We start from the raw sequence: 13084 nt of genomic DNA, 5'->3' as shown, positions 1-13084 counted from the left end.
ATTCGATATTATAAGTAACCTACAAATGATTTAAAGCGTATGGTAGGATGGCTGTAGATTATACGCAAAAACTACGCTATTTTTTACAAGGGACTTGAGCATCCCCAAGGAGTGGGGTGGGCCTGAACCCTATTCTCTGTGGATGCCAGAGGGATGACTGTACTTAACATATTGTTAGAACTGCCAAATGGCTCTCCAGGGGAAGTTCTACCATTTACATTCATAACAGGAATGTGTTACTTTTCCTCATATTTTTAATTTTTCTAATGTTTTCTCATTCTGCTCTATTTTTGCCAACAATGGAGATTATCAGTCTTTAATTTTGCCACTCTGATGGCAAAAAATTAATATTTTCATTTGCATTTCCCTGATTACTACTAAAGTTGACCAGCTTTTTGTATGTTTATTAGTCCCATGTTTATAATTTTTGTGAATTACCTATTCATGTCATTTGCCCATTTTCTATTAAATTTTTTGTCTTTCTGATTTAGAGGGGCTCTTTCTATATTCTGGAGGTTAATCTATTACCCTATAGGTTATAGATATTTGCTTTCAAGTCACTTTTTTATTTAGCTTTATCCTACAATTTTTTGTTGTTGTGGTCATATTTGACAATCATTTTTCATTACAGCTTCTAGGTTTTGTGTCTTACTTTAGCAGGGCTTTTCCCATACAAATATTATAAAAATGGAAAATAGTTCCTTTTAGAAAAAATATTTCTTCTTTGTGGTAGGTGTTGATCCAATTATCTGGGAACAAGCCAAGGTGGATAACCCTGATTCTGAAAAGTAAGTGTATCTTCATCTTGCTTTCATATAAGAACTAATATTTACTACCAGGGAAGCAAACAAATGCAAGCTGTTAACTATAATTCTTACATTCGAGGTAAGTTTATTTTCCTTTTCATTGCTTTTTAAAGAATGCTGATTATAGTAAAGCAGCATAGTGTGGTGAAAACATTAAAATCTGAGTACTAGTGCCCTAATTATATATTTGCATTTAATAATGCAGTTTTTGACCAAACTGTATTTCCTCATTCGTAAAATAAGGAGGTTAGGTGAAATCTCTGTGGTGTAACATTGTTGATTTCATAGTCATAGATCTGCCTTCGAACCCTAGAAATATAGTGAAATTACATGAGTGTTATTATGAAAACCTTACCGTGTATTTTGTAATAATAGGTTTAGGTCTGAATATTGACCACTTGTATTTCTTCAGGTTAATTCCTGTACCAATGGTGGGTTTCAAAGAACTTCTTCGAAGACTGAAGGTTCAAGATCAGATGACTAAGCAGCATCAGACCAGATTAGATGTAAGAATCTATCTTCATTCTCTGGCCCTAGGAGTAGTATAGGGGTTACAGACCTTTCTTTTTACCATGTGTTTTAGTTACTGTTCTGTCTTAGGGGAGATAATACAGTATATACTGCAAATTAGCAATTATACTTTTATATAACTTCTTCATTATGGAGCCTCCAAAATCATGTAAACCTGATTTGATATATTTTAACAATGAATTTGGAATTGTGGCTTTTTTAATATAATACAAATTTATTTATTTATTTATTTATTTATGGCTGCATTGGGTCTTTGTTGCTGTATGCGGGCTTTCTCTAGTTGCGGCAAGTGGGGCTACTCTTCTTTGCGGTGCACGGTCTTCTCATTGCGGTGGCTTCTCTTGTTGCGGAGCACAGGCTCTAGGTGCACAGGCTTCAGTAGTTGTGGCTCGTGGGCTCTAGAACGCAGGCTCAGTAGCTGTGGCGCACGGACTTAGTTGCTCTACGACATGTGGTATCTTCCCGGACCAGGGCTCGAACCTGTGTCCCCTGCATCGGCAGGCGGATTCTTAATCACTGCGCCACCAGGGAAGTCCCAGAATTGTTGACTTTAACAGATTAATTAGACTGTTATTTTCAGTTCCAGCCAGAGAATGCATATTATTTTATTAAACACTTTTGAAAATGAAGGCTACAATTATGATTATGTTGTCATAGTGTATTATAATTTGTAGGTTAATGAAGCAAATTTAAATTATTGAATGCTTAAATCTACTTAATATTTTATGAAGTAGACTTTTGTAATCAAATGCCTAAAGGTGCTTAGACATCACCTCCATGTTCTCTTATATGGAATTCCTAATTAGATATTCATTTGGACTCTGTTTGAGTAATGTAAAGCTTACTGTTTTATGAAGCAACCCATTTCATTGTCAGCTGTAATTGATACAAGTTTTCTTTCTTATATTGATCCAGAATCTGCCTTGCTATAATTTACACCTGTTTTCTCTGGCATGTTTTGTAGGTAATCACTATGTTCCTATGATAGCCCTACAGATATCTGAACTTCATAATCATTCTTCCTTTTTAGTATTATTTTCTCTGGCTAAAAATTCCAGCATAGTTTTTTTTTTTTTTTCCAGCATAGTTTTTTAATGTGACATGACATCCAGGCCTTAGTATCTTAGGCTGGATACACTGAATTTATTGGCATCACTTTTTAAATGAGTTGTCCATAGTACTATAAATGGGGTGTGACCAAAGTTCTTCAAAGTAAAGCCAAAGAAGCTATTATTTCTCTTTATTTTTATCAGTCTTGCTAGAGGTTTGTCAATTTTATTGAACTTTTCAAAGAACAAGTTCTTGGTTTTGCTGATTTTTTTCTTCTTCTGATTTTCTGTTTACAGTTTCATAAATTTTTGCTCATAACCATTTCCTTTATTCTGTTTGCTTTGGGTTTTTCTCTTCTTTTTTCTAGTTTCTTAAGGTAGCAGCTTAGGTTATTGAGACTTCTGATAAAGGCATTTGATGCTATTAATTGCCTTCTAAGCGCTGCTTTACCTGAATTCCCCAAATTTTCATAATGTTCTATTTGTCATCTTTGATTCATTAAAAATATTTTCTTTTCCCTTGAGTGTTCTATTTGACTACTGGATTTTTTTGACTAATGGATTATTTAGACTTGTTTCATATTCAAGTGTCTGGAGATTTTTCTGTTACTCTGTTGTTTTCTAGTCTAATTCTGTTATGGTCAGAGAACTTTGTATGATTTCAATTCTTTTAACTTTGTAAAGGTTTTTTAAAAAAATATATTTATTTATTTATTTATTTTGGCTGCATGGGGTCTTTTTTTTTTTAACATCTTTATTGGGGTATAATTGCTTTACAATGGTGTATTAGTTTCTGCTTTATAACAAAGTGAATCAGTTATACATATACATATGTTCCCATATGTCTTCCCTCTTGCGTCTCCCTCCCTCCCACCCTCCCTATCCCACCCCTCCAGGCTGTCACACAGCACCGAGCCAATATCCCTGTGCCATGCGGCTGCTTCCCACTAGCTATCTACCTTACTACGTTTGTTAGTGTGTATATGTCCATGATTCTCTCTCGCCCTGTCACAGCTCACCCTTTCCCCTCCCCATATCCTCAAGTCCGTTCTCCAGTAGATCTGCGTCTTTATTCCTGTCTTAGCCCTAGGTTCTTCATGACATTTTTTTTCTTAAATTCCATATATATGTGTTAGCATACGGTATTTGTCTTTTTCTTTCTGACTTACTTCACTCTGTATGACAGACTCTAGGTCTATCCACCTCATTACAAATAGCTCAATTTCGTTTCTTTTTATGGCTGAGTAATATTCCATTGTATATATGTGCCACATCTTCTTTATCCATTCATCCGATGATGGGCACTTAGGTTGTTTCCATCTCCGGGCTATTGTAAATAGAGCTGCAATGAACATTTTGGTACATGACTCTTTTTGAATTCTGGTTTTCTCAGGGTATATGCCCAGTAGAGGGATTGCTGGGTCATATGGTAGTTCTATTTGTAGTTTTTTAAGGAACCTCCATACTGTTCTCCATAGTGGCTGAACCAATTCACATTCCCACCAGCAGTGCAAGAGTGTTCCCTTTTCTCCACACCCTCTCCAGCATTTATTGTTTCTAGATTTTTTGATGATGGCCATTCTGACTGGTGTGAGATGATATCTCATTGTAGTTTTGATTTGCATTTCTCTAATGATTAATGATGTTGAGCATTCTTTCATGTGTTTGTTGGCAGTCTGTATATCTTCTTTGGAGAAATGTCTATTTAGGTCTTCTGCCCATTTTTGGATTGGGTTGTTTGTTTTTTTGTTATTGAGCTGCTTGTAAATTTTGGAGATAAATCCTTTGTCAGTTGCTTCATTTGCAAATATTTTCTCCCATTCTGAGGGTTGTCTTTTGGTCTTCCTTATGGTTTCCTTTGCTGTGCAAAAGCTTTGAAATTTCATTAGGTCCCATTTGTTTATTTTTGTTTTTATTTCCATTACTCTAGGAGGTGGGTCAGAAAGGATCTTGCTGTGATTTATGTCATAGAGTGTTCTGCCTATGTTTTCCTCTAAGAGTTAATAGTTTCTGGCCTTACATTTAGGTCTTTAATCCATTTTGAGCTTATTTTTGTGTATGGTGTTAGGGAGTGATCTAATCTCATACTTTTACATGTACCTGTCCAGTTTTCCCAGCACCACTTATTGAAGAGGCTGTCCTTTCTCCACTATACATTCCTGCCACCTTTATCAAAGATAAGGTGTCCATATGTGCGTGGGTTTATCTCTGGGCTTTCTATCATGTCCCATTGATCTATCTTTCTGTTTTTGTGCCAGTACCATACTGTCTTGATTACTGTAGCTTTGCAGTATAGTCTGAAGTCAGGGAGCCTGATTCCTCCAGCTCCTTTTTTCGTTCTCAAGATTGCTTTGGCTATTTGGGGTCTTTTGTGTTTCCATACAAATTGCGAGATTTTTTGTTCTAGTTCTGTGAAAAATACCAGTGGTAGTTTGATAGGGATTGCATTGAATCTATAGATTGCTTTGGGTAGTAGAGTCATTTTCACAATGTTGATTTTTCCAATCCAAGAACATGGTATATCTCTCCATCTATTTGTATCATCTTTAATTTCTTTCATCAGTGTCTTATAATTTTCTGCATACAGGTCTTTTGTATCCTTAGGTAGGTTTATTCCTAGATATTTTATTCTTTTTGTTGCAGTGGTAAATGGGAGTGTTTTCTTGATTTCACTTTCAGATTTTTCATCATTAGTGTATAGGAATGCCAGAGATTTCTGTGCATTAATTTTGTATCCTGCTACTTTACCAAATTCATTGATTAGCTCTAGTAGTTTTCTGGTAGCATCTTTAGGATTCTCTATGGATAGTATCATGTCATCTGCAAACAGTGACAGCTTTACTTCTTCTTTTCCGATTTGGATTCCTTTTATTTCCTTTTCTTCTCTGATTGCTGTGGCTAAAACTTCCAAAACTACGTTGAATAATAGTGGTGAGAGTAGGCAACCTTGTCTTGTTCCTGATCTTAGTGAAAATGCTTTCAGTTTTTCACCATTGAGGATGATGTTTGCTGTGGACTTGTCAAATATGGCCTTTATTATGTTGAGGAACGTTCCCTCTATGCCTACTTTCTGCAGGGTTTTTATCATAAATGGGTGTTGAATTTTGTCAAAAGCTTTTTCTGCATCTATTGAGATGATCATATGGTTTTTCTCCTTCAATTTGTTAATATGGTTTATCACATTGATAGATTTGCGTATATTGAAGAATCCTTGCATTCCTGGAATAAACCCCACTTGATCATGGTGTATGATCCTTTTAATGTGCTGTTGGATTCTGTTTGCTAGTATTTTGTTCAGGAGTTTTGCATCTATGTGCATCAGTGATATTGGCCTGTAGTTTTCTTTCTTTGTGACATCCTTGTCTGGTTTTGGTATCAAGGTGATGGTGGCGTCGTAGAAGGAATTTGGGAGTGTTCCTCCCTCTGCTATATTTTGGAAGAGTTTGAGAAGGATAGGTGTTAGCTCTTCTCTAAATGTTTGATAGAATTTGCCTGAGAAGCCATCTGGTCCTGGGCTTTTGTTTGTTGGAAGATTTTTAATTACAGTTTCAATTTCAGTGCTTGTGATTGGTCTGTTCATATTTTCTATTTCTTCCTGATTCAGTCTTGGCAGGTTGTGCCTTTCTAAGAATTTGTCCATTTCTTCCAGATTGTCCATTTTATTGGCATAGAGTTGCTTGTAGTAATCTCTCATGATCTTTTGTATTTCTGCAGTGTCAGTTGTTACTTCCTTTTCATTTCTAATTCTATTGATTTGAGTCTTCTCCCTTTTTTTCTTGATGAGTCTGGCTAATGGTTTATCAATGTTGTTTATCTTCTCAAAGGACCAGCTTTTAGTTTTATTGGTCTTTGCTATTGTTTCCTTCATTTCTTTTTCATTTATTTCTGATCTGATTTTTATGATTTCTTTCCTTCTGCTAACTTTGGGGCTTTTTTCTTCTTCTTTCTCTAATTGTTTTAGGTGCAAGTTTAGGTTGTTTATTCGAGATGTTTCCTGCTTCTTAAGGTGGGCTTGTATTGCTATAAACTTCCCCCTTAGAACTGCTTTTGCTGCATCCCATAGGTTTTGGGTCATTGTGTCTCCATTGTCATTTGTTTCTAGGTATTTTTTTATTTCCTCTTTGATTTCTTCAGTGATCACTTCATTATTAAGTAGTGTATTGTTTAGCCTCCATGTGTTTGTATTTTTTACAGATCTTTTCCTGTAATTGATATCTAGTCTCACGGCGTTGTGGTCAGAAAAGATACTTGATACAATTTCAATTTTCTTAAATTTACCAAGGCTTGATTTGTGACCCAAGATATGATCTATCCTGGAGAGTGTTCCATGAGCACTTGAGAAAAATGTGTATTCTGTTGTTTTTGGATGGAGTGTCCTATAAGTATCAATTAAGTCCATCTTGTTTAATGTATCATTTAAAGCTTGTGTTTCCTTATTTATTTTCATTTTGGATGATCTGTCCATGGGTGTATGTTGGGTGCATAAATATTTACAATTGTTATATCTTCTTCTTGGATCGATCCCTTGATCATTATGTAGTGTCCTTCTTTGTCTCTTTTAATAGTCCTTTTTTTAAAGTCTATTTTGTCTGATATGAGAATTGCTACTCCAGCTTTCTTTTGGTTTCCATTTGCATGGAATATCTTTTTCCATCCCCTTACTTTCAGTCTGTATGTGTCTCTAGGTCTGAAGTGGGTCTCTTGTAGACAAGATATATATGGGTCTTGTTTTTGAATCCATTCAGCCAATCTGTGTCTTTTGGTGGGAGCATTTAGTCCATTTACATTTAAGGTAATTATTGATATGTATGTTTCTATTCCCATTTTCTAAATTGTTTTGGGTTTGTTATTATAGGTCTTTTCCTTCTTTTGTGTTTCTTGTCTAGAGAAGTTCCTTTAGCATTTGTTGTAAAGCTGGTTTGGTGGTGCTGAACTCTCTCAGCTTCTGCTTGTCTGTAAAGGTTTTAATTTCTCCATCAAATCTGAATGAGATCCTTGCTGGGTAGAGTAGTCTTGGTTGCAGGTTTTTCTCCTTCATCACTTTCAGTATGTCCTGCCACTCCCTTCTGGCTTGTAGGGTTTCTGCTGAGAGATCAGCTGTTAACCTTATGGGGATTCCCTTGCGTGTCGTTTGTTGTTTTTCCCTTGCTGCTTTTAATATGCTTTCTTTGTATTTAATTTATGACAGTTTGATTAATATGTGTCTTGGCGTATTTATCCTGTATGGGACTCTCTGTGCTTCCTGGACTTGATTAACTATTTCCTTTCCCATATTAGGGAAGTTTTCAACTATAATCTCTTCAAATATTTTCTCAGTCCCTTTCTTTTTCTCTTCTTCTTCTGGAACCCCTATAATTCGAATGTTGGTGCGTTTAATGTTGTCCCAGAGGTCTCTGAGACTGTCCTCAGTTCTTTTCATTCTTTTTTCTTTATTCTGCTCTGCAGTAGTTATTTCCACTGTTTTATCTTCCAGGTCACTTATCTGTTCTTCTGCCTCAGTTATTCTGCTCTTGATCCCATCTAGAGTACTTTTAATTTCATTTATTGTGTTGTTCATCGTTGCTTGTTTCATCTTTATTTCTTCTAGGTCCTTGTTAACTGTTTCTTGCATTTTGTCCATTCTGTTTCCAAGATTTTGGATCATCCTTACTATCATTATTCTGAATTCTTTTTCAGGTAGACTGCCTATTTCCTCTTCATTTGTTAGGTCTGGGGCATTTTTATCTTGCTCCTTTATCTGCTGTGTGTTTTTCTGTCTTCTCATTTTGCTTATCTTACTGTGTTTGGGGTCTCCTTTTTGCAGGCTGCAGGTTCGTAGTTCCCGCTGTTTTTGGTGTCTGTCCCCAGTGGCTAAGGTTGGTTCAGTGGGTTGTGTAGGCTTCCTGGTGGAGGGGACTAGTGCCTGTGTTGTGGTGGATGAGGCTGGATCTTGTCTCTCTAGTGGGCAGGTTCACGTCTGGTGGTGTGTTTTGGGGTGTCTGTGGCCTTATTATGATTTTAGGCAGGCTCTCTGCTAATGGGTGGGGTTGTGTTCCTGTTTTGCTAGTTGTTTGGCATAGGTTGTCCAGCACTATGGCTTGCTGGTCGTTGAGTGAAGCTGGGTGCTGGTGTTAAGATGGAGGTCTCTGGGAGATTTTCGCCGTTTGATATTATGTGGAGCTGGGAGGTCTCTTGTTGACCAGTGTCCTGAAGTTGGCTCTCCTACCTCAGAGGCAGAGCCCTGACTCCTGGCTGGAGGACCAAGAGCCTTTCATTCACACGGCTCAGAATAAAAGGGAGATAAAGTAGAGAGAATTAGTAGAAGTATGAGGAAAGAAAGAAGGAAAGGAGGGAAGGAAGTAAGGAAGGAAGAAAGAAAGAAGGCAAGAAGGAAAGAAAGGAGGGAGGGAGGGAGGAAGGAAGGAAGGAGGGAAAGAAGGAAAAAAGAAAGAAGATACAGTAGAAATAAAATAAAGTATAATAAAGTTATTGAATTAAAAAATATTTAGAAAAAAAAGGGACGGATAGAACCTTAGGGCAAATGTTGGAAGCAAAGCTATACAGACAAAATCTTACACAGAAGCATACACATACACCCTCACAAAAAGAGGTAAAGGGGGAAAAATCATAAATCTTGCTCTCAGAGACCACCTCCTCAATTTGGGATGATTCGTTATCTAAAGGAGGGAAGAAAGGAAGGAAAGAAAGAAAGAAAGAAAGAATGAAGGTAAAGTATAATAAAGTTATTAAAATTAATTATTAAGAAAAAAATTTAAAAAAAACCATGGACGGATAGAACCCAAGGACAAATGGTGGAAGCAAGACTATACAGACAAGATCTCACACAGAAGCATACACATACACACTCACAAAAAGAGGAAAAGGGGAAAAAAATCATAGATCTTGATCCTAAAGTCCACCTCCTTAATTTGGGATGATTGGTTGTCTATTCAGGTATTCCACAGATGCAGGGTATATCAAGTTGATTGTGGAGCTTTAATCCGCTGCTTCTGAGGCTGCTGGGCGAGATTTCCCTTTCTCTTCTTTGTTCTCACAGCTCACCGGGGGCTCAGCTTTGGACTTGGCCCTGCCTCTGCGTGTAGGTCGCTGGACGGCGTCTGTTTTTTGCTCAGACAGGACGAGGTTAAAGGAGCCGCTGATTCGGGGGCTCTGGCGCACTCAGGCCGGGGGCGGGGGGGAGGGAGGGGCACGGAGTGCGGGGCGGGGGGGAGGGAGGGGCACGGAGTGCGGGGCGGGGGGGAGGGAGGGGCACGGAGTGCGGGGCGGGCCTGCGGCGGCAGAGGCCGGCGTGACGTTGTACCAGCCTGAGGCCCGCCGTGCATTCTCCCAGGGAAGTTGTCCCTGGATCACGGGAACCTGGCAGTGGCGGGCTGCACAGGCTCCGCGGAAGAGGGGTGTGGAGAGTGACCTGTACTCGCACAGAGGCCCCTTGGTGGCGGCAGCAGCAGCCTTAGCATCTCCCGCCCGTCTCTGGGGTCCGCGCTTTTAGCTGCGCCTCGCGCCCGTCTCTGGGGTCCGCGCTTTTAGCCGCACCTCGCGCCCGTCTCTGGGGTTCGCACTTTTAGCCGCTGCTCGCGCCCGTCTCTGGAGTTCCTTTAAGCCGCGCTCTTAATCTCTCCTCGCGCACCAGGAAACAAAGAGGGAAGAAAAAGTCTCTTGCCTCTTCGGCAGGTGCAGACTTTTCCCGAACTCCCTCCCGGCTAGCCGTGGTGCACTAACGCCTTCAGGCTATGTTCAAGCCGCCAACCCCAGTCCTCTCCCTGCGCTCCGTCCGAAACCGAAACCCGAGCCTCGCAGCCCCGTCCACCCCGGCGGGTGAGCAGACAAGCCTCTCGGGCTGGTGAGTGCCGGTCGGCACCGATCCTCTGTGCGGGAATCTTCCCGCTTTGCCCTCCGCACCCGTTGCTGTGCACTCCTCCGCGGCTTCGAAGCTCCCCCTTCCGCCTCCCGCAGTCTCCACCCGTGAAGGGGCTTCCTAGTGTGTGGAAACTTTTCCTCCTTCACAGCTCCCTCCCACTGGTGCAGGTGCCGTCCCTATTCTTTTGTCTCTGTTTTTTCGTTTTTTCTTTTGCCCTACCCAGGTACATGGGGAGTTTCTTGCCTTTTGGGAGGTCTGAGGTCTTCTGGCAGGCTTCAGTAGGTGTTCTGTAGGAGTTGTTCCACGTGTAGATGTATTTCTGCTGTATCTGTGGGGAGGAAGGTGATCTCCGCGTCTTACTCTTCGCCATCTTCAAGGTCCCCCCTGCATTGGGTCTTCGTTGCTGCACGCGGGCTTTCTCTAGTTGTGGCGAGTGGGGGCTGCTCTTTGTTGTGGTGCGTGGGTTTCTCATTGCGGTGGCTTCTCTTGTTGTGGAGCATGGGCTCTAGGTGTGTGGGCTTCAGTAGTTGCGGCACACAGGCTCAGTAGTTGTGGCGCATGGGCTTAGTTGTTCCGTGGCATGTGGGATCTTCCAGGACCAGAGCTTGAACCCATGTCCCCTGAATTGGCAGGCAGATTCTTAACCACTGCGCCACCAGGGAAGTCCTTAACTTTGTAAAGGTTTTTAACCCACGTGCCTATGAAAAGAATGTGGATTCTGCTGTTCTTGGAGTTTTCTGTTAATGTCAGTGAGATCCATTTGATAGATTGTTCAGTTTTTCTATATTCTTACTGATTTTTTTGGTCTACTAGTTCTATTGTAAGAGGAGAGTTGAAGTCTCCAGCTACAATTGTGGATTTGTCTTTTTCTCCTTTCATGTATTTTGAAGGTTTGCTGTTAAGTAGCTAAGTATCTAGGATTGTTACATTTTTTTGGCATATATACTTTTTATTTTTCCATAATGTTCCTCTTTATCCCTGGGAATCCTCTTTGCTCTGGAAGTCTACTTTCTCTGATATTAACATAAAGCCACTCCAGCTTTCTTTTGATTAGTGTTTGTATGGTATGTCTTTCTCCATCCTTTTACTTTTAACCTACGTTTATCATATTTGAAGTACATCTTCTGTAGACAGCATAAAATTTAGATTTAGACCTACAATCTTATTGTTAACTGTTCACTCTATTTTTCCTTCCTATTTTTCCTCTTTTTTGCATTCTTCTGGGTTATTTGGACATTTTTTAGTATTGTTTTTAATTTATTGTCATTTCAACTATCAGTTTTTTTAGTGGTTGCTCGAGGGCAGTAGTTCTCATTGGGGGTTGTGGTGGTGGTGATTTTGTCCCCCAGGGCACATTTGGCAGTATCTGGAGACTTCTTTGGTTGTTACAGCTGGGCAGTTGGGGGGATGCTACAAGCATCTAGTGGGTAGAAGCCAGGATTCTGATAAGTATCCTACAGTGTACAGAACAGTAGCACTCCAACAAAGAATTATCTGGCCCGAATTAATAGTGTTAAAACTGAGAAACTCTTTTCTAGATACCATAATGTATTTCCTTGCACTAGAGCTAGAGCTGGGTTTCAACACAGCCCAAAACTTCCAGGTTTTGGGCCGTGTTGAAACCAAACTTGGGGGGCTGCCAGAGAGGAAAATAATGGTAAACTCACCACTGGTTCAGTGATACTTCAAATTCGTGTCTTCTTCCTCCTGCCACTTTTCATTTTTCAGAGTCCTCAGGTAGTTGCCCATGCATTATGTTCATTTTACGGCTGTCTTCAACAGGAGAGATAGAATGGCATGTACCTAGTCTATCTTGTCCAGTTTTTCTATTGGGCGTCATGTCTTTTCTTTTTGGATTTCAGGAGTTCATCATTTATTATAGATTTTAACCCCTAGTCTGTTTATATCATTTTAAATGTCTCCTACTTTTCTCATCTGTTAACTCTGTCTTTAGTGTCCATAGTTGAACAGCAAACCCTTATTTTGTTGTTGTTGATTTACAATGCTCTGTTAATTTCTACTATACAGCAAAGTGATTCAGTTTTACATATATATATATATATATATTGTTTTTCATATTCTTTTGCATTATGGTGTATCACAGGATATTGAATATAGTTCCCTGTGCTATACAGTAGGATCTTGTTGTTTATGAAAACCTTAATTTTAATGTAATGATATCCATTGGTTTGTTTTGGCCTTGTGTTTTCTTTTTTGGGAATTTGCTTAAGAAATCATTCCTCACCTAAGGTCTTAGAGTCTCCTATATTTTTTTTTCTATGATTTTAGACTTTAACCTTTCCCATTTGAGTCGTCTGTCCTCGTGGAGTTCACTTTATATATACTAAGTGATATGAACCCAACTTTCTCTAAATAGTGGGTCAGTTTTTCCAATGTCATTCACAAAAAAACTATTTTCTTCAATGATTTATCAAAGAAAGCATTTATCAAACCAAGTTCCCATATATATGTGATGTAGTCTGTTCTTAAATCAGTTTCACATTTTTTTACTCTTATGGCTTTGTAGTATATCTTAAATATATTTGGTAGAGTGAATCTCCAATCTTCATTCTTTTCACATTTTTAAGCTCTTTATGGATCTTCATTCTTCTATAACAGTTTTAGAATGAGTTTATCAAAATGCTAGAATTTTAGTTGGAATTGCATTAAATATATAATTTGTAGATAATTAAATCTTAATAATATTAAATTATTCCATTATGAACATGTTGTTTCTTTACTCATTGAGGTCTCTCGTGTTCTTTGTAACAGTTTTTAAAATAAGCTCTTTAAAAATCATAGGCATTTTTTCTTGGTTAATTCCTAGACTGTTTTAGTGT

General features: G+C 39.0%; 1 protein-coding gene across 3 annotated transcripts in view; it reads left to right on the top strand.

Moving 5' to 3' along the window:
• Positions 1-13084, top strand: part of NUP54 (nucleoporin 54) — a 39945-nt gene that overhangs the window by 15731 nt on the left and 11130 nt on the right. For all 3 annotated transcript variants that reach the window (XM_060299496.2, XM_060299495.2, XM_060299497.2), the window contains 2 exons: positions 734-788; positions 1219-1312. In XM_060299496.2, the coding sequence (XP_060155479.1) occupies positions 734-788; positions 1219-1312 (149 nt within the window). The remainder of the gene's footprint in view (positions 1-733; positions 789-1218; positions 1313-13084) is intronic.

Source organism: Globicephala melas, chromosome 5, assembly GCF_963455315.2.
Source record: "Globicephala melas chromosome 5, mGloMel1.2, whole genome shotgun sequence".
NCBI classification, from domain to species: domain Eukaryota; kingdom Metazoa; phylum Chordata; class Mammalia; order Artiodactyla; family Delphinidae; genus Globicephala; species Globicephala melas.
Note: the sequence above shows the minus strand (reverse complement) of the source record. Positions and strands in the feature narration are given on the sequence as shown.